Genomic DNA, 21377 nt, shown 5'->3' with positions numbered 1-21377 from the left:
TCCAGATCAGGTAATAGATTCCCACAGCCTGAACACATCTGCTGTCCCCACACTGAGCAATAACCAGCACCCACAGCAGCACCTTCCCTGCCACAACACAGCCAGAATTCATCAGGACATCGCTGTCACCACACATACTGCTTCTTTGCCTACCTCTGCAGCAAACCCAGGAGCCACCACACGAGGCTCAGCCCTGCCCCATATCACATTGTCCTCCCCAACCTGTCCACCTGTTCCCCAAGAGGACAGAAGCCTCCTGCAGCTGTAATCAGCTGATTGCTAAGAGAGAAAATGCCCCCAGGTCATGGCTGTGCCCCAAAGCCTGGGGTGGGTGGCTCTGGAGGAGCACAGCCCACATGTCATTGACTTTCCCCAGTCTCTTCCCAACCGACCAGCACCATCCCTGTTGAATCACAGCCCCATGACTGCTCCCTGGTGACTAAGTGCATGAGCAAGTGACTCCTGTCCTTTCCTGAAGGGCCATGGCAAAGATGCATGCTGGGCATGAAGCTGCTGCAGGGCTCAGAGCAGGCTGTCCCCCTTCTCACCCTCCTGCTAGCTAGAGGAAGGAAACAGCAAGAAGTGCCCTTTGGTTCAAATATAACCAGAGAGGTTTCTATTTGGCTCTTTACCTGCTCCACACTCTACCACAAGAGCTTTGCTTCCCCTATAGAACCTCAGGCAGAGAGGGAAAGTAGTAGCACAGAGTTTTGGTCGGAATTGGTGTGTACCAGCTCTTCATACACAGCTTCAAGAGACATAAACTACATTCTCTGCTTGTGAGGACCAGCCATAGCAGCACAGCAGATGGGAAAGCCATCTTCCTCCTCATCCTCACCCCGGCCAGGCTGCAATCTCTGCAGCCAGCCCTCCCCTCCCAAGCTCACGAAGCCCAGAAATGCAAATCAATACGCAACTTTAAAATACATTCATTTATTTTTACTGAAACCCGTTTAATGGCACAGCCCACATTACTTTGGCACATTCCCCTCCTTGGGCAGCCCTTCCCACAGCACCCCCTTTTAGCTGCCTCTTCCCTGCAGCAGCTATTTGCTCAGGAATACAGCGCTGTACAGCATTATATCTAACTCAAAAAATTAGCACCCAAGTTCTGGCTAAATCAGCCTCCTCTTTGCCCTGCAGAGCCTTAGAAAGCTCCAGGAGCTGTACTGCTGTGTTAGTAGCTTAATGAGCATGCCCTGATGAGTCCCAGCCCCCCCACAATCTCCATCAGCAGCTGTGGAAGTACAAGCCAGAGCTCAGCTCACCGGCCAAGGAGGCTGCTTATTAAGCAGAGGATAAGGGTGTCTGAGCTATCTGGGATCAAGAGGAGAGGCCACATTCCATCACAGCCTCCTGGCTCCTCCCCAGCACTGCACAAGCACCCAGGAGGTTGCCCAGAGCAGGCAAGAGTAGCTGGAAAGCACTGGAGCAAAGAGAGATTAAACTTCACCACATGCAATTGAGTAGGTGCTTGAGCATGAGACAGGGCCAGCTGGTGCAGCCAGGACTCATCCACCCCAGCTGATGCAGACCATAACCTTCAGCAGTTAACAGCAATTCTTTCTGCAGCACAGCAGTGCCCCAAAACCACCAGCAGCTCCCTACAGGGCCTGGTGTTACTCTGGGCAGGAGGGCAGATGAAGCATCTGGTTATGCCCCTGCTCATCAGCAGCCTGTCCCACCTTAGTCCTGCTCGGGACTAACCCTAGTTGTAATGACATTAACAGCAGTTGCCACTAATTGAATTGCAGCTCTCAACAACCACAGCAGTGTGCAACACCTTTCGTTTCTGAGCCAAGACCGCTGTGGGCTGGTCCCAAGGATGATCAGAGCTCTGGGACCAGAGGGCAGGGAGTTATGGGGGGAAAACAAAACCACCATGAGGAGTCATGGGTTTGGGTAGGAACATGCCAGCTGGTCCCAGCAAGACAGGGCTGGCTCTGCTGCTTGAAGACAAGCCTGCAGCAAAAGAGACAACCTGGTTGTCATGCTGCCCACACAGCCCAGCCACTGCAGGCAGCATCTCCATGCAACCCCACACTCTTTCTCCCCGCTGCAGAAGGCAAGAGCTTCTTCACATTGGTCCTTCCCAGGGCTGCAGGGCTGAGTCAGTCTGTAAAGCCTTCAGTGTGCTTGTCTGCCTTTTTGCAGCTCTCTTGGAACTTGACATTTGTTTTTCCACCCACATCAGAGCCTCTCTGTGGGTGTCACATCACCACTTCCAATATCCAGCTCCACCTGTATCCCAACTGCCTGCAAGGAGAAACGGAGAGGGGCTTAACCTCACTGTGCTGGGACTCTATCCATCACTCCACCACCGGCCCAAGAGCCAAAGATCCCCAAATACATCCCCTTGAGCATTTCTCTCTGCTGGTGCCCTTCATTTTAATTGGGTCTGCTGAACACAGAGATACAGAGAATGCAATTTTGTAAAGAAAGGACAATTTGGTCTGAGATACCCCCAGACACACTTCTTTAGCACATCCAGGATGCATTTCTCTGCCCAGCACACCACCACATCCAAACCCATCTGGAGCAGGCAGCAGAGCAGGCTCAGAGCCAGGAGGCTCAGGTGGTGCTGCCTTGTACTAGGCAGGATTCAAGCTAAAGTCACCTCTGCAGGTGTTGAGCAGTTTCTGCAGGACTGAGTGATCAGGAGAGCAAGACAAGCCCAAGGAACACTGTGACCTACATTGGAAGTTGTGCCACTCATTTATCATGCCTACAAATACAAGGCCAGGCTGTTGAGAACAGATGCTCTTCTCTTCCACAACACACAACCAGGCTGCATTTGCTCCTCTCCCATTGCCATGTGTCCCCCATGAGACCTGATGCTGCCTGACCTGCAGCAGGAGCCTCGCCCTGCTCCAAAGCCAGGTCCAAGCCACACAGCATCACCTCTGTACCTTAAGGACCAGCCCAGGGAGCCTCACCTGCCGCGGTGACTTAGCCAAGGAAGCAATGCGCTGGGTGGTGGCTTTCTCCAAGGTGACTTCTTTGCTCGCCAGCAGCACCCGGGTGCTGGGCACGAAACTCCAGGAGCGGCCAAGGGCTGGCTTTGGTGGACCAGTGCTGCTGTCCCTTGTCACCTGGTTGGTCACCTGCAGCACAAACAGGCTTATCAGTGCCCAGGAAAAGCAGTGCCATGTGGTGTAATGAAACACCAGAGACTGCCAGGAGGTAACAGCCCGTCTGCTACTTCTATAGTGTTTTTTCTTCTCCATCCTGTGCCCTCCTTCTTGGCACGCTCATGCCATCCCCTTTAAACACAGCCCATGCAACTGCCCCAGACGTATTCAGGTAAGAACTCACTCGCATCTGCAAGCTGCAGGGACTCCAGGTGCTGAAGGCACCTGCAAAGTTTAAACTTGGAGCTTCCAGGCGTCCTTCCAGACACCCCATCCTTATCACTTCATTGCTAATCAAAGGGCAGGACTGTCTCAACACCTTCCAGTGCCAGGTTCAGCAGAAGACCATTTTCTGTTGTGGCCTTCTCAGTTCAAACACATTAACTGTGGTCCCAGCAACCTGTCTGGGTGCATTAAAGCAAATGCAATTGCTGGGCCAGGAGCTGGGGAAGAGCAGGGCCCTTTCCAGTCGCCAGCTCCCTCTGGATGATGCAATGCCCTGCAGTTTCTCTAAGGTAACTGAGCAAGAGGTTACTTAGTAAGCTGGCCAGTCACTTCAATGAATAGTGTCATATCAAAAATAAATACAAACAACCTTTCAATCCACCTGTACTTAACTGTACCTTGCTCAATCAAGTTAATGCCTCGTTGGCTGAGGACAGCAATAAGAGCAGGCAGTAAATCAGCCCTGTTCTTGCTTCGCACTTGCTGGAATAAGACATCTGCAAGCTGCAGAGCACTGTGGGTACAGACCTCTTACTCCTGCTTAGCTGGGAGTGGGGTCCCCCCTTCCCAGGGCTCCTCGCCATGGCACATGCCAGCATGTGAAGGACAAAGCACAGCAACACTCACCACAACAGCGAGGCTGAACTCCCTGGCCAGTGTCTTCAGCTCCCTGGCTAGCTGCATCATGATGGCCAAACCTGGAGGAGAACAAAGCATTTGGGTGTTTCAGGATCAACCCCCAAAGTGCTGCTTGGAAGCAGGTGACATCTACATTTGCATGAGCACTAGATTTAGTGCCAGTGCTGGTGTTCACAGGCACCTTCACCCATTTCCATTACCAGCACCCACTGCACCTGCAAATACCAGGGCACTTTGGCCAAGTGGATGTGGCATGGACAGACCAATCCCGAAGTTGTCCCACCACCTCCTTTTCCATCCTAGAAGCCCTGAGGTCAAAAAGCCCTACAAATGCACCAGGAGCTCCACAGCTGGCCAAGTTGATTTAACAGGTACAGGGCCCATCTCTCCAGCGCACAGCTTTATTTCCTGGGCACTGCCTGCCAACCCAGGTCTGCAAGACCCTCTGGAAGATGCCTGAAGGGCCTCCTTGGCATCTCAGCCAGCAGGAAGCTCCTCACTCCTGATTTATGGTCCCTTCTGGCAGAAAGAGCCCCAGGGGAGCTTTGCAAACCGTGCCAGCAACCACAATGTACTTGTGGCACTGTAAGCAGAGGTTTTAATCCGTGGGCAAACATCTCAGTGACTCCTCTGTCCCCTGGCCAGGTTTCAGACCACCCACATGAGCTTGCATGGCCACAGCCAGCTTGAATGTTTGCTGATAACACTGCAGACAGACTCCCCTTTATATGCAGTAGCAAAGGAAAAGCTGGGAGCTGTGGCACCCACATCCATCCTGCCCCAGCACACATGGAAGATGCTCTTCAGGATGAGCAGAGAGCTCTGCAACCTCACTGCACACCCTAACGAAGCAGCTCACCCTCTGACTGCTTCCCACCCAGGAGTGGGTAAATCACAGCCGAGACTGAGTCAATCACCACGATCTTGAGGGGTTCCATGGAGCTCACAACCTGAAAGAAGGAGGCACCGGGTGCAACGTGGAGTAACACATCCAGCAGCTTTGGAGCTCAGGAGATGCACAGAGGCTCAGATGTCCCCAGGACAGGGTGATGCGGTGTCACTCATCAGGCACATGAGCCCTGCTGCCCCCAGTGCAGCTCTGGGGAAGGGAGAGGGGCTCGGCCCCTTGCTCCTACCTGCTGGCAGAGGCGCTCCCGCAGCTCCTGCAACGCCCTCAGCATCTCATAGATGTCAAACACACGGACCACCTGGATCCGCTGCAGAGCCTCCAGCTGCAGCACAAAGTGCCATCACCAACAGCCTCACCCCGCCAGCATTTGTTATATTCCTCCTGCCCCAGCTGCTACCAGCTCTTTGCATTTACACCATGGAGCCAGGGACCCTTATTTCTTCCACATTTGCCTCCACCCCTTGAATACTCTTGTCCCCATTGCACTGATGGAAGAAGCAACACGAATTATGCTCAGGGAGCAAAAGTGTGAGCAACTACAGCAAGTCCTCCCCTTCTCCCAAGAAACACACCCAAAGTGCAGTGTCTGCCCTGAGCACAGCACCCACCAAAGCATGGGAAGAAGACTGTGGACCCAAAAAAGCCCACGGGGATGACAAAGGCAGAGCTGGACAGACAAACATCTCTGGGGGTTGTCTGCAGAAAGAGCTAAGTGTGAGTGGAAGGACCAGCTCCAGGGGAACTTGCCTGCTCTTCCTCTTCCTCGGCTCGAAGCATCTGGTGGAGTCGGGAGGCAGTGAACCCCCCCGTGGAGTCGAGAAACAGGATGTGCTGCTTGAGGCTGAGAGACACAGTGGCCGCAATGCCCAGGCACACCTGGAAAGGCAGGGAGGTCAGCACCCTCCCAGGCCCCTCTGCTTCACATGCCTGAAGGCATCATCATCACCTTCATCCTACCTGTCCTCTCCCCTGTCCTCCATCCCACTCACCTGCGTCTTCCCACTGCCCGGTGCTCCCATGAGCTCCGTCACTTCCCCCGTGTACAGCCCGGAGTCCAGCAGCTGGTCCAGGCTATGGGTTGAACACAAGGTGGGATTATCAACACCCCTTCAGCCAGAATGGCAAGAGCAGCAGTCCCCAGATATTTGTCCCTAGAGTCCCCTTCCCAAGCGCAGACAAGTGCCTCAGCCTCTGCTCCTTCCCTCCCACCTTCCCAGGACATCACCGCATTGAGATTCAAAGCCTGTGCTGGGGAAACATGACCTTCTGCAGCAAGCCCAGCCCTGGGCAGACCTGCTGGCTTGCCAAGCAATGTACCCACCTCGGGCTCCCGGTGGGCAGGATGGCCGTGGAGCTCTTGATCTCCTCATAGAGGTCTGCTCCGTTGGCGGGGAAGGCAGAGAACTGGGCCAGGAGCACACGTCTCACTGCAACCAGCGCCTGGTGGGCAGAGACATGTCTGGAAACAGGACTGCGGAAGTCCAGGATCAACAATATCTGCTGCAGAAGGTGCCCCCAGGAAAACCCATCCAAGTATGAGCTGAACAGCTCTGAGCTCCCCAGTGAACATAGCCAGGACCTGGGAGTCACCCTTTACCTTGTAAGACAGGGAACACTTCTGTGCAATGTCCTCCAGGTCTGATGACACAAAGTCCACCACTGCAAATAACATGAGGAATGAGAAACTGGAAGGCAAACCTGGACAGATCACGAACACGAGAAGATGACCAGCTTAGACAAACCTGCCTGCACCAACAGGCAAAATGTCTGCACCCCCTTCAAGGGGGCGACACTTCAAGGGGATGAGCAGGATGCCCCACACAATGTAAAACTGGAGATGGCCCCACTGCCCATTGCAAAACAGATCAGCGAGAGAAGGTGGTAAAAATCCTCCCTGTTCTGCTCAAGAGCTGCCCAGCACCATTTGATAGCTGGGGCCAGCCAAGAGAGTCCCCTTCTGCCAGCGTGCTACAGCCTCAAGGGGCTACTGACTGACCCAAAGCGCCAGCCCTGGGCATGCCAGCAGGGTAAAGCCACAGGGATTAGGACTAGTGGCCCCATCCCTGCTCTCAAGAACCATTCCAAGATCCTTTTTTTCCGGATAGATGTGGTTGTTATTGCTTTAAAACAAGCCAAAAGCAATTCTTAGAGGGAAAACAAGGATTACAGCATCCAGGGCTCCAGCACCCACAGGGTCTCACAGGCTCCAAATAACAAGAATAAAATGGTAGTTTTCCCAGCTGTAATCCAGTTTGTCAGAGCAAGCAAAGAACCCACCTGAAGTCTCTTCCTTCCCCCTAAGGGCAGGAGGTGCCCAGGGTGCAGTCTGCCAGGAGCCTGGGCATTTTTCAGATGGAAAAACACACAAACCCTCCCAAAATACCTTCCAAAAGCCCAAACTGATCCTTCCTCAGAGCCTCTACAGAGACCCCTACCACATCCTAACACTCTCCTGCTCCTATGGAGAAGCGCTGCCTCCTGCTGTCAATGCCCAGTGTGCCTGTGGCAGACAACCTGCACCCACCCTCCTTTTCTCTATGGAGCTCTAAGAAAACTCCCCACTGCAGCTTCTGGGCTGCAAACCAAAGCCACAGAGGCAGGAGATGTTGTCCAGGGGTTGCCCCACAGCCCAGACTGGCAAATGGGTCCTGTACAGGGAGAAGAGCTCTGTGCCACCCCAAATATGCTGTGGGTGACATTCCCCAACCCGAGACCCCACTGCCACCCTGTTACCCGTCTGGATGCTGTTCGCCCTCAGAAGCTGGATCATCTCCTCGGTGAGCCCAGGGCAGAGCCCAGCCCGCAGGACCACCATGTCCTCAGTCACCCCAGGAGGGAGAGCCACGGGGCCAGCAGAAGGGAGAAGACCTGCGGAGGAGATGGGAGAGCAGATTTAGCACCATCCTGTCATGGACCATACCCGCTCCTGCCGCCACAGGCGCTGGGGAGATGCTACCTGGGCTGTGTCTGGGATGGGGGATCACAATGAGCGTTTAGTCTCTCTTCATGGCCAGAGAGCCCCAAGTCCTGCAGCCAGCAGGCTAGTACGGGGGTACCGCTGCCCGGCCACCCTCGGCAGAGCCCTTAGAGGGGGACAAACACTGAAAGCCCCGCTGTGAGCTCCTCCGCACCCCGACGGTACCTCCCGAAGCCGGGCTCCCGCTCCCCTTCCTGCTTCCTGCCGCCAGCGGAAGAGCCGGGGAGGGCCCCCGTTTGCTTCCCCGTGTGGCGGCTGCGACTGGCAGTTCCCCCGGTCCCGCAACGCGCTCCGGTCCCCCCAAAGGCAGCGGGTCTCCCAGTGTCCCCTCCCAGCAAGGGGAGACCTCTCCAGCCGCTGGCACCCAGGGATGCTCATGGAAACACACAGGGAGGTTTCCACTCGTACCCGCGTGAAGCAGAACCCGATCAGGAGCTGAGATACAGGAACCAGAAACAGGAATTTCCCCTTATCTGTTGCAGCTCCCCTCTACCAGCTGCCTTTAAATGACCCCTAGCACAGGTGCCAGCAATGCTGCAGCCCCCAGGCTCTATAAATAACAGCCCCACAGGCTGGTTTGGGTTATTTAGGGGGCAGATGCTGCTGCTGGAGGAGATAAAATAAGCTAGTTTAGGAGCTGAGGCAGGCAGAAGCAGGAGGTAGAGGTGAAGCTATTCCAGTCTTTTCTTATAGATCTCTGAGTGTGCTTCATTTCATTTCTAAAGCTATAACTTGCAACTAGAATTAGTTTCTCTGCTGCTGGTGTGGCTGAGCAGAGCCATGAGCCCTGCAGAGCTGGTGGAGACTGAGTCCTTGCTGGGACACAGCTCTTGTGAATGGGGAAAAAAAGCTTTAGTTATTACTTCTGCAGTTATTTCAGAGCTGAACCTGAGTTCTGTGCAAGCCACAGTGGGGTGGGCTCCCAAAGGCCCTGTGAGGAGGAGGCAGTGCTGGGTGTGGGCTGCCTTTCCACCCCAGGGTGTTCTGGAAGGTGCTGGTGCTGCTGCAGCTGCTGGCATGGGGCCACTTGTTCCCGAGGCTCAGCTGTCTCATGCTTCCCTAAATAGAAAGGGAGAAGGGTCTGAGCACTGTGGTGGGGGTCAGTCATCTCAGCCCCGGGCTTCTTTGGCATGAACCCCCCTATTCCTGCTCCCCACACTGTGCAGCTCTGCAGGTAGAGGGAAGCTGAGGTTTGCTCACAGAGGTGGGAGAGGATCCCCTGTTCTGTAGAGAGGGGCTGTTGACTTGCATGCAGGTGCCCCCCCCGAGCAGGGCTGCTGACAGGGGCCATTCCCAGGCAATATATAGCACAGGGGGACAGGCTGTGGTGACAGGTGACATTGACAGGCAGCAGGAGCTGCCAGCTCCTGCCCAAACTCGGAGCAGGAGGCGAGCTCTTTGCTGAGCCACACGGGCTCTCTGTGGCTCCGGTGGACTTCAATTCTTTTTCCTTTATTAACTCAATCCTAAGGATCTACAAGTGCAGGACAAGCTTCTGTGAAGCTACAGCCTTGACCTTAGGTCTTCACTTTCTTCAGCCTGGTGAGCTGCTTTTATTAATGCGAGTTAATTATATGTCAGTCTTGTGGTGAAACAGCTTGGTGGGGTAGGCAGGCAGCCCCGGTGACACAGGCAGTTGTAATGGGACACAAATTGATGTTTTTTCCTTAAAGCTCTCCAAATGGAGGATCCCATCCAGCTGAAAGAGGAGGGCAATAAGTATTTTCAGGCCAATGACTACGAGAAAGCTGTTCAAAGCTACACTCAAGCCATAAAGCTCAACAAGGACAAGGCGCTGCAGGCAGTGCTGTACAGGAACAGGGCAGCGTGTTTCCTCAAGAAGGTGAGAAAAGCTCCTGGTTTGCCTGGGCTGTGCTCAAGGGGAGAAGAGCAGGGAGGCAGCCCAGGGTGCTCCCCTGCTGTGGGCTGTGTGGTTTGTCCAGTGATTGAATAGCATGCTTCAAACTGGCCTGAAATGATTTGTTCTGGAGCTGTAAAGCTGCCTCCCTGCTTCAGTCCTGATGGGGCTGAGTGTGCTGGTTCAGGTCCAGGATGGTCCCACATAATCACTTTGAAGCAAAAGCTTTTGGCAGCCACGAGAGCTCTGTAAGCCTTGGGTTGGGATACGGAGGCATGGCTCTTGCCATCTGTCCCAGCCCAAAAGAAGCAGAAGTCAGTATTTAGCAAACCAAGTTCTTGGTATCTGCACCAAAACTGTTTTGGCTCCCTGCGGTCAGCTTGTAGTGACCTGCTGTGGGATTTTAGCAGATCTCTTGCATGTTCCTGAGTTTACACTAACCCAGAAGAAACACCACCCCAGAACAAGCTGCAGACAGGCTGTTGTGAGCATCCCCTTTGTCCTCGCTGCCCACTATCTGCTGCTGCAGCAGCATATGTTGTCTCAGCTGCACCACAGACCTTTTCTTCTTCTCTTCTAGCAGTGATGAGAAGGTACCTAAGCCTCCATCTTTCCTGCTGCAACTGCTGCTGGCTTCACTGGGGTGTTCTGTGGGAACAGGGAGGTCACAGAGTGTGTCAGCAATAGGGACATGCCCTGCTATGCCACTGCTAACAAATCTCTCTTTTGCTGGTTTAACAGGAGGAATATGCCAAGGCAGCCTCAGATGCATCTAGAGGTAAGGAGGGGACTGTTTTGAGAAGTAAGAGCTGCATTGCTGGGTGTGCTTGCTTCAGCCTGCTCTCACATCTGGTTTTGGGGTGCTGTGGTCTTATTCCTTCATGTCCACTAACACCCAAGTGCTGAGGCCACAAGGGAATTACTGGAGGGGGTTCAAAAGAAGATGTACCAGTTTGTTGTGTTGGTGCAATTGGTGCTAATCCACAATAACTACATCTTAAAGAGCTGTAATCACTGTAAAGCAAACCACAGTTTACACAGGTGATTTCCAAGAAGCAGACTCTCATGCCTGGTGTTTTGGATCATTCTCCCAGTTATTGACATCAATTCCTCGGATATCAAAGCCTTGTACCGGCGCAGCCAAGCTCTGGAAAAACTGGGGAAGTTGGACCAAGCATTCAAAGATGCTCAGAAATGTGCCACCCTTGAACCCCGCAACAAAAACTTCCAGGAGACCTTGAGGCGACTGGGAGCCAACATCCAGGAGAAGGTAAACGCCAGGGAAGCGGTCCTGGGTTCACAGACCAAGCGTGGGATGTTCTTGCTCTGGGTTACATTAATAGATTATTGATCATACTAGAAACTTCTAACAATGTAGAGGTATCAATAGGCTGCATTAACTGGGAGTTCATATTTGGTGCATGTGAATCTGAGGATCAGATTGAGTTGTTAAGTTAAAAAGCAGCTCACTCCTCGGGCTGGCCTGGTCCTGAGTGTCTTGGTAAGGTCCTGGCAAGGATCCGGACCAGCTTTAGGCTGGATCTGGCAGTTGCCACATTACCATCTTTACAGGGTGCTGTGAATACACCCCTGCATCACTAGGTATGGTGAGGTCTCAGAAATGATGGGTTAGGGCTGGCTCTGCCTGTGCCTATGAGGCTGAGATGGGTAATAGCTGCTGGTTGCTGAGAAGTGACGCCTGTTTTGTTAAGCTGTCCGTGGTTTGAGGGGCTCTCATGTCCTTGAAGTGATAAAGGAAAACAAAACTGCTCCTCAAGTTTCTGCCTCTGATGCTCCGTGCACTCTCTGTTGGCACAGCTGCGCATTCAGTTCTCCACAGACTTGAGGGTGCAGAAGATGTTTGAAATCCTGCTGGATGAGAACAGCGACAAAGAAAAGCGGGAAAAGGTGAGAACTGTGCTGGCCTTGACCAAATTGCTGGTTAATGTCAGAGGCTGCTCTGAGGAGCAGGAAGGTGTATTCCCTTTCCCTCCTGCCCCGGATAGAGGATGAGGAAGGGAGCTGGGAGATATGAACTGTGCTTGGAGAGGGGAAGTGTCCCAGTGAGGCATCACTCCTGTGCTGAGGGGGAAGGTGGACTCACCTCCCAGGATACCAAAGGTGGGATCAGACTGGACTTCTCAGGCCCATCTCTGCCACCTTCCCCTATGTTCCTCCCTAAGCAGTGACCCACTTTAACCGGGCAGAGTGAAGCCAATCGCCAGATGTACCTGGAGAGCTGTGTGGTGTGGTCTGAGCTGGTTGTCTGTGTCTGCCAGGGGATGGTGGCCATCCCACAGCTCCCACTGCTCTGTCTCCCCCCCAGGCTGCAAACAACCTCATAATCCTGGGACGGGAGGAAGCGGGTGCTGAGAGGATCTTCCAGAACAACGGGGTCAGCCTGCTGCTGCAGCTGATAGAAACCAAGAATCCTGAGCTGGTCCTGGCAGCCGTGAGGACGCTCTCGGAAATGTGCACAGGGCACAAGGCTCGGGTAAGCAGCCTTCACTGCTAGTGCCTGGCACCCCGGGGAGTGGAAAACTGCAATGGTTTGATGTTTGTGAGCAGTGGGGGATTAACTCCTACAAGTAAGACTTGGAACACAACTATTGAAAATGCCCCTGAGCTCTGGGGGTGAAAGCTGTACCTGTTCCCTATGGTGCCTTCGTGTGTGCTGGTGAAGTAGAACTTATGATGAGTGGTTCTCACAGGAGTTGTGGTGAGCATGGTTGGGTCAAATCCATGTCCTTCATCACAGGACTCAGAAGAGCAGCAAATAACTATAGGAAGGTTTTGTTCAAGGCTTCCAAACCCAGCAGTGCTCTTAACATCCTCATTGGAAATAGATTTTTAATTACTGGCAACTCTAGGTGTTAGTTGTTGTCTTATTATAGATGAAAATGAGGATGAAAAGCAAAACTCTGCCTTGTATTGACTCAGGATTCACCCAGGAAAAGAGTTCCTTTGTACAAGCTGATCCTGACCTTTCTGAAGCATGCAGGAAGGAAAGGCCTTTGCTAACAGCTGCCCTGCTCTCTTCTTTCTGGGGCCAGGCCACTGCCATTCTCCATCACCTGGGCATTGACAACATTTGTATGTGGATGTCTGTGGACAACGAAGAGATCTCCCTGGCTGCCTGCAGCCTCCTGCAGGCCATCACCGACTGCTTGCTGGGCCAGGGGAAAGAGGAGCATCACGGGAAGGAGGAGGCTGTAGTGCTCGGTAACAGTGCATGACCTGGTGGTCCTTTGGTCTTGCTGTCAAAGTGGGGTGAGCAGAGAGGACTCTGCTCCTGGGATGTCCACCTTATTCCTTGTTCTTTGGGGAAGTGGGGACTTTACCCTCCAGCTGTCCAGGATCTTATCCTCATGGTGTTCAACACCAGTATTCCAGCCACGTAATGCCTGTGAATGGTTTTCACTGAGTTCACCTGCTTTTGAAGATAATTTCCTGTAACTGGCTGCTACTGTCTTCCTTCTGTGTAGATACTAAAAAAGACTTGAGGATGATCACAATGCGTTTGCTGGATATGTTGGTCAGCAAGAAAGTATCTGGGCAAGGGCGAGACCGAGCTCTCAACCTCCTCAACAAGAATATACCAAGGAAGGACCTGAAAGACCATGACAACAGCAGGACCATCTTTGTCATCGACAATGGTGAGTCCTTCCCTTCCACCTTGTTCTGGTCTGGGAGATGTGGAGCTGTGTATTCTTGCCTGAATACCTGTAGAACTGATCCTCTGTAGCTTTCTTTGGTGCATGCAAGCCTGGAGCAAGGTTAGATGTAGTAACAGGAAACAGTATTAAGAGAAAAAAGCTGTGTATGAGAACAAGAATTTTTCCATTTCTAGAGGACTGACTTCTCTGGCTAGTTTATTCCAATGTATTTGCTAACGTTAGGAGGATTTGGTTTTGGATAAATCATCTATCTTAGGATGAGATGAGCACCTGCTGAGCTTGCTGGATCCTTAATCTAGTAATTTCTAAAACTGGAAGGGGGTAAGAAATTTGTGTGGGGTGTGTTTTTATACCAATTCCAATGCATATGTGTGTTACCATTTTGGAAGGTATTAAACACTTCAGCAAAAGGAGGGTTAAGACATCCAGGATCCTTTGAAAGTCACTGGCTTTTCCTTAGTCAAAGCCTCCAGCCTTGGAGGTCAGTAGGTTTAAAGCCTCCTGACAAAAATAACTGATGCAGCCAGGGGCCAAATGCAATTTTGCTTATCTCAGTCTAAGAGCTGGATAAAAGCCTGATGCTGCAAACCTGTAATCTCGAGAGCAGAAGCTCCTCCCCAGTAAATATCTGAGCATCTTCTTTGTTTAAGGCTTATGCGATTAGGCTGCAGAGTAATTGAAAGCCATCCAAGCTGGCTATTTCACTGCAAGAAACCAACAAATAATATCTTAATCTGTGTACAGACCCCTCCCCTCTAACAGCCATATCACTCCATTGTTTCCAGGCTTAAAAAAGATCCTGAAAGTGGTGGGCCAGATTCCTGAGCTGCCTGACTGCCTGCCGCTGACAGAGAACACCCAGCTGAGCGCCTCTGTGCTCCTAAATAAGCTCTACGATGACCTGCGCTGTGACCCGGAGCGGGACAACTACCGAGTGATCTGCGAGGAGTACATCAAGTGAGTGGGGGCAGAGCTGGCTCAGAGGCACAGGACTGGGAGGTCTTAAGGATGAGGTGAGGCACTTGCAGTCCACTTAGATGCCAAATTGAGGACCTGGAAGATAATGATTGGTTTGAGATCCTGCTGGAGCCTTCAGCTGGGATCCTCACATCCTTGCATTGTACTCCTACCTGCTGGATCACAGCCTTTGCCTGAGTTTAGGCTCAGCCGTGTCTCATGTACCCACCATCAGAGGAGCTTGGTTCTTGATCTGAGAGAGGATGTTCCCTACTAAAGGGAATGAGAACTTAAGCAACTGCTGTTCCACATGCTATTCCCTTTATCTACCCCATGCAGGAGCAAAGTTGACCCACAGGACATGGATAAAACACTCCATGCCATCCAGATGGTGTCTGGAGTTCTGCAAGGGCCCTTTGACTTGGGCAATAAGCTGCTTGGCATGAAAGGAGTCATGGAGATGATGGTGGCCCTGTGTGGGTCCGAGAGAGAGATTGACCAGCTGGTGGCTGTGGAAGCCCTCATCCATGCCTCCACCAAGCTGAGCCGGGCCACCTTCATCATCTCCAATGGGGTGGCGCTCCTGAAGGAGATCTACAAGAAGACCAAGAATGAGAAGATCAAAATCCGAGCCCTGGTGGTAAAGATGGCAGCCCCTACCACACGCACCAGCTTAAACCCTGGATGTGGGAGGCAGGGAGGACCTGGGATCATGTTGGTTCACTCAGCTGGGAAATGGTTTATGGTGCTTTCTTTACAAGGAAAGGGGAGATGGTAAACCAGGAGAGCATAGGGAATATTGGTAACCTTGGTTTGTTGTGCATTACAGACATCCAGTAAGAGCACAAAACCTCACCCTGCTGTGCTACAACCTGAACAATCTACTGGGTACTTTTTCTTAGATACTGCTTCCTCTGTTAGAACTGACTTCAAACTTCAGATATGGGATGAGGCTGTTTTGGGGCAGTGGCACTAGAGGATTAATGAACCTTTCTCACTGATGTATCTCCCTCCTCCTCAGGGTCTCTGCAAGCTGGGCTCAGCAGGAGGTACCGATTATGGACTGCGGCAGTTTGCTGAGGGGTCCACTGAGAAGTTAGCCAAGCAGTGCAGGAAGTGAGTGACCTTACTTTGTCCTTCTCTTGCTCTATACTTTGCAAAATACAGCATGTTCTTTTCCCAAGAGATCCTGCTCACACATTGCCTTCACTTACTGGTGCTGCCTGAAAGCTGACAGTGCCCCGAGAGCCATTGCACTGGGACCTGGAGCTCTTCTGTGCCTGAAGCAACCGTATGTTCCTCCTGCCTCAATATCTAGAGGAACCTTTCTCCCTCCTAGACTTCCCACGAGAGACACCAGACATGGTGCTTCCCTCTTTGCCAGAATGGTACTATTTCAGTGGCTATTTCAGTGCTATCTAGAATATGCACAAGTGTCTTCTGAAGATGAATTTACCAGGTGAATGAAAGAAGGAGCTGGGATGAAGTTAAGAAGTGACTGAATGGGTGATCATTGCTGCTGGCTCTGGAGAGCAGGGCATCACGTTTCATGTGGTGGTGAAGGCAAAGCAGTGCTGAGTACCTGTCCTGGTCTGTCTTTTTCTCCAGCATGTAGATCCCTAATGTTGGGCCATGGGAGGAAGGTCATGTCTCAAGGGAATCATCCCACAGTCTTTAGGAGCTGCAGCAGAACCTGAGGACATGTTTGGGCCTGAAACGTTCTCAATATGTTTTTCCTCCTTCTTCTCCTAGAGAAGTTATTGCTGGATCCTGAGGTAGAAATGTGGATGTTTTTCTGTCTTCCAGATGGTTGTGCAATGCCAGCATTGATGTCCGCACAAGGAGATGGGCTGTGGAAGGGATGTCATATCTAACCCTTGATGCGGATGTGAAAGATGACTTTGTTGAAGATGAGCCAGCTCTGCAAGCTATGTTTGAATTAGCCAAGGTCTATCTCCTTACCTTGTTTCCTCATTCCTCTAGTAGCATCACGTTCTCCCAGCTCTCCAGCCCAACATTGTCTCCCCAGACAGGAGGAGCTGCGATCCCAACCTCTCATCTCTAGTTTAGCAAAACTTCAGCTTAGCCTGTGCGATGGAGGCACCTCAAGGTTGCCATCATCCTGCTCTTCTCCCAAGGCTGAGGAAGGTTGCTCTTGCCTTTGCTTTCAGCAACTGCCTGAAAATCAAAGGCATCAAGGTGTTGACAGCATCTGATGCTGTCAACAGCCTGTTGGACCATAAAAACATTGTTTTTTCCCTGCCCTGGGCTATAAAGCTGGGGCTAAGTCTAAGAACACTTCAGCTAGTGCAGACCACCACAGTGACAGTCCTAAGGGACCTGTTTCCCTGCAGTGTCCTCCTCACCCTCACATAAGCTTTTATTTTTCTGTGCAGACAAGTGACAAGACTATCTTGTATTCTGTGGCTTCTGTGCTGGTGAACTGTACCAACAGCTATGACACCACGGAGCTGGTCCCAGAGCTGGTGCAACTGGCAAAGTTCTCCAAGCAGCACGTGCCTGAGGAGCATCCGAAGGTAGGTTGTCTACAGCTGGGGAGCTGGGAGGAGATGCTCGGATCTGAAGACTTTCTTTAGTGTATCCATTGTCACAGGTCTCCTGTCTCCAAGGCTGAACTTGCTTTGCTCTCCAACCAGGCTTGCCTGCAGTTAGCAGGATGGCAGCTGCTAAGGGGCTAATCCCTTTCCAATGTCCCCCCTCAGGACAAGAAGGATTTTGTGGTGAAGCGGGTGAAGCGGTTGCTGAAAGCTGGTGTTGTCTCTGCCCTGGCCTGCATGGTTAAGGCAGACAGTGCCATACTGACAGACCAGAGCAAAGAGCTCATCGCCAGGTACCTTCATTGCTGTCATGGGAGCTGGGAGGGCTGGCCAGCCCATGTGCCACAGGGATGCTGGCTATTGCCTTCCCACGTGGCTGTTCCACTAAATGATTCCATGCTTCTGCAGGGTGTTTCTTGCCTTGTGTGAAGACCCCAAGGACCGTGGGACCATTGTCGCTGAAGGTGGTGGAAAGGTGATTACTCTTCTGTTTGCAGCCCAACCTGAGGGGCAGTTTGTCTGCAACGTGTCTGCAGTGAGGGAAGGTGACAGAAGTGTGAGCTCTCTTGGTGTAGTCCCTGGGGCCCACACTGACACTCCAGTCCTATCCCTGTGAGCCTCCAAAGAAGCAGGCTTCTTGAAACAACTGTATGAGCTACAAGCTCTGGTGTGGTGCCTATCTGAGAGCAAAAAACATCACTTGGGACTACAGACCAGGCCCATTTCTTCAACAGACACATCTTTAGGCATTTTTAAACTTCTTTAGTATATTAAGGCAGTCCTGTAAGTCTTCTCAGAGGCATCATATGCTTTCACATGTGTCCCTAGGCCCTGATACCTCTGGCTCTGGAAGGCACAGAAGTTGGCAAGATAAAAGCTTCTCATGCTCTAGCAAAAATTGCTGCTATCTCCAATCCAGACATGGCATTCCCAGGGGAGAGGGTAAGCTTAAAAAGAAATAATTTATAATCTTGACTATTTCTTTAGCAAATGAAAATTGCCAAGATCTGAGAGCGGGAAAAGCAGAGACATCCCTTCTCTTCTTAGGTGTACGAGGTGGTGAGGCCCCTTGTCAGCCTGCTGAACACAGAGAGAGATGGCCTGCAGAACTATGAGGCTCTGTTAGGTCTCACTAACTTTTCAGGAAGAAGTGATAAACTTCGGTGAGTTTAACTGCTTTCTGGCCTTCTTTTTTCCCCTGGAGTGAATGGGAATTTCAGTTCAATGCTTTTCTTGTAGGACCATGAAGACTGGTCAGTTTGAGATAGCTTTGGCAGAGCTACGAAAGTCTCAGGACTAAAAGATTAATAGGAAGAGGAGAGTGGCACTTTTTCCTCTAGAAAGAGGAAAGACATGAACAACATAATCTGCATTAGATAGGGAATGAACCACATGTCGTGAGTTCCAGTGCTGCGGACACTGATTTGCTTCAAGGCTTTCCCTTTTCTGCAGTTAATATTGTGTAAGTTGGTCATTGCTTGTCTCACAATATATTTTATTTGACTGCTCTTCAACACAGGACGAAGATAGTCAAAGAGAAGGCCCTGCCAGATATTGAAAACTACATGTTTGAGAATCATGACCAACTTCGACAGGCAGCCACGGAGTGCATGTGCAACCTGGTGGTCAACAAGGAGGTAACTCACTGGGCAGCTCAAACTGGGCTGCGTGCACTGGTTTGTGAGCCTCTGTGATGAGGCATTCCTAAATGTGTTATCCCTGGATATCACGGGTTTGGGTGTTTTTAGGTTCAAGAGCGGTTTGTGGCAGATGGAAATGACCGGCTGAAGTTGGTGGTGTTACTGTGTGGTGAGGATGATGAGAAAGTCCAGGTTGCAGCAGCAGGAGCCCTGGCCATGCTTACAGCAGCACAAAAGAAGCTCTGCTCTAAAATGACTGAAGTGGTAAGACCCTAAGACTGATGATTGGCAGTAGATACACTCTTGAAGGGGCCTGGCTCAGCCATGAAAATGCCACTCAAAAGGAAGATGTAGTCCACCAGTTTCATAGTGAGGAACTTGGTGAAGTTGAGACCTGGCTGTGCATGCTTCTAGTTCATCCCTGCATGAAGTAAAGCAGCCTGCCTCATACTAGACTTCATATCAGAGCTGTAATGTTTCTATATAGCCATTCCTCAAGCTAAGTCCAGGATGCTAGCTGTCAAGCAAGGTTAGGAATGCAGAATATTATTCTATAGGCTCTTAAAGCTTTTGATAAATAACCTGAGATCCAAACCTTGTTTCACTCAAAAATGAGAAAAGCTTGATAGATAACCTATTAAGCTTTACAGATCCCCAAACATCTCAATTTCTTGCACGGATCTATAAGGCCTGAGAGCTCAGACCCTGCATGGTTGAGTATCTGTGAGGAGCTGTGGTTGAGAACTCCTAAACTCTGTTGTGTTGATGTTGGACACTGGGGCTTTTTAGAGTAAAAATGATTTATCAAGCCAAAGAAGGGGCTCAGGAAGATCAGTGTGGGGAATAGGTGGTCTGCTTCAGTCATCTCATCTGTGTCATTCGGTCATCTCATCTCAGAACCCAATATTCTGATTGGATTCTTTGCACAGAGATTGTGGCAACCTAAACATGAAACGTGTTACATGTGGTGGTAGTGCCTTTGATTCATGTGCTTCCTTCTGCTAAGAAATGCCTTTCCAAACTCGCATTCTTGGTTTTGAGGTATTCTTCAGATCAATACTAATGATCTTTCTCTCCCTTGAAGACCACCCAGTGGCTTGAAATCCTGCAGAGGCTCTGCCTGCATGATAACATGGAAGTACAGCACCGAGGACTGGTCGTTGCTTTCAACTTAATCAATGCTGACAAAGACCTAGCGAAGAAGCTGGTGGAGACGGAGCTCCTAGAGATCCTGACATACATCGGCAAGCAAGAAGACGCCAAGAAGCAGCACATCATTAACGTAGCACACGATTGCCTCACGAGGTGCATGGATTATGGGCTCATCAAACCCCTCTCTCAGGCATGAGGAAATTAAAAACACCAAGAAAGACTGAATGTAGGGGGGAAGAAAGCTACTGAGAAATATGTAACAGTGAGAGCCATGAGGGAAATCTAATGCCATTGTTAAGGCATGGAGTCATTTGGGGACAATTTTGGAAGATCAGAAACAATATGAGGAAAAGGGAGACTGGGAATCTTGGAAAGTGTCCATCTGAGTAACCCAGATGGTGTTAAACCCTTTTTGCCCCCATTCAGCTGACAATGATGAAAGCTTCAAGGCCCAGCTGTAAAAGAGTCAGTTGTGTTGCGAATGCACTGGGGACTGTTGAGGGAAACTCAATTGAGCTGAAATCTGTCCTGCAACCATCTACAGCTCCTGGTAATTGTGGAATTCCTTGCAATGGTGGAACAGGGAGGGTTAAATGCCTTCTATGCTGTAGTCAGAAAATAGGTTGGGTTTTAGCTGTGTGCTTTGTTAATTTATGGTAATTTTAAACAGCCGTAAGTGGTGTGACAAAGTGTGAGGATGGTGGGTGAACTCCTAATAAATTCACTTCTTTGTTCCATGTGGAATTCCTGTTCTGTTTTTATTAAGCAAATGGAGAACTCCCACTTGCAGCCTTGTATTATACCCAGGAGGCTGGAGTAATGGGTAGCACAGGCTGGATTTTCACCACTTGCAACCTACCCAGTGCTGCTCTAATGAACATGCCCAAGCCACTGTGAGAGGCTGCAGGAGCTTAATGGTTTAGGCTGAGGTTCACACCAGGGCACAGTATTTGGCTCAACAGGGAATGATGAAAATAGCTCATTGATGGAAGAAGCAGAAGAGAAAACACACCAGTTGGTCATTACATTAAACTTTATTATATAGATTTATATTGAAATCATGTCCGTATACAACTTGCAGCGGAAATAATTAATGTATAGCTTAACCTGTCTCATAACTTTTCCCCATGAAAGTGATCCAGGCTGGGGACCACTTTGGAGCATCCTCAGTGTCACCCCCCTCCTTGGGGCAAAATTCCAACCAAGGCACTGAGATTAGGGCCGTAATGGGAGGACTGAGAACAGGGAAGGTTTTGGGCTTGACTGCAAAGCCTTGAGAAGCCTCTCACAGCAGTGGATGAGTGTTGTTTTGAGGGGAGATGAGAGAAAAACTGCAGGGAAAAGAGCAAGCAGGACAGCAAGGAAATGGAAACATATTGTGGTTGTGGGCAGGATTACAGCTTCATGTACAACATAAAAATGCTTTTTAGCTTTTCATTCCATACTGTGTAAAACAGAGTCCCCTGCTCGACCCCCTTGGCAGGAATCAGTCTTAATACCCCCCTTCCTTGCTTTGCCCCTTGTCTTTGCCTCTCTTCAGACTGCATTCTGGTGTCCTGCGCTTTATTCCTTACATCTGATAGCCGAGCTCTCGAGGCTGGGAAGCGTTTGAGGTGGTGACTTATCACCGTCGCCTCGGCTCCACAACTGGTG

General features: G+C 50.9%; 2 protein-coding genes across 3 annotated transcripts; one reads left to right on the top strand and one right to left on the bottom strand.

The window, feature by feature from the left end:
• Positions 1–917: 917 nt before the first annotated feature.
• On the bottom strand, positions 918–8083 carry RAD51D (RAD51 paralog D). 2 transcript variants are annotated; one of them, XM_030472884.1, is made up of 11 exons: positions 8048–8083; positions 7639–7773; positions 6503–6564; positions 6227–6345; positions 5895–5976; positions 5653–5781; positions 5132–5227; positions 4855–4945; positions 3984–4054; positions 2937–3104; positions 918–2256 (listed from the first exon to the last, which is right to left on the bottom strand). In XM_030472884.1, exons 2-11 carry the CDS (start codon positions 7718–7720, stop codon positions 2191–2193), a joined length of 966 nt encoding a protein of 321 aa, XP_030328744.1. In that variant the 5' UTR covers positions 7721–7773; positions 8048–8083; the 3' UTR covers positions 918–2190. The 2 variants fall into 2 exon arrangements, with proteins under 2 accessions (XP_030328744.1, XP_030328743.1); XM_030472883.2 differs by having other exon boundaries at positions 7862–8078.
• Positions 8084–9563: 1480 nt separating this feature from the next.
• UNC45B (unc-45 myosin chaperone B) lies at positions 9564–20468 on the top strand. The gene is made up of 19 exons (XM_030472225.1): positions 9564–9725; positions 10482–10518; positions 10835–11010; positions 11559–11648; positions 12067–12234; positions 12794–12962; positions 13226–13396; positions 14203–14374; positions 14714–15014; positions 15396–15490; positions 16181–16322; positions 16771–16911; positions 17098–17225; positions 17341–17407; positions 17761–17874; positions 17980–18095; positions 18452–18569; positions 18681–18836; positions 19657–20468. Exons 1-19 carry the CDS (start codon positions 9564–9566, stop codon positions 19918–19920), a joined length of 2787 nt encoding a protein of 928 aa, XP_030328085.1. The 3' UTR covers positions 19921–20468.
• Positions 20469–21377: the final 909 nt, after the last annotated feature.

This window comes from Strigops habroptila (genome assembly GCF_004027225.2).
Source record: "Strigops habroptila isolate Jane chromosome 13 unlocalized genomic scaffold, bStrHab1.2.pri S16, whole genome shotgun sequence".
NCBI lineage: Eukaryota > Metazoa > Chordata > Aves > Psittaciformes > Psittacidae > Strigops > Strigops habroptila.
This window is presented reverse-complemented; position numbering and strand designations above follow the sequence as displayed.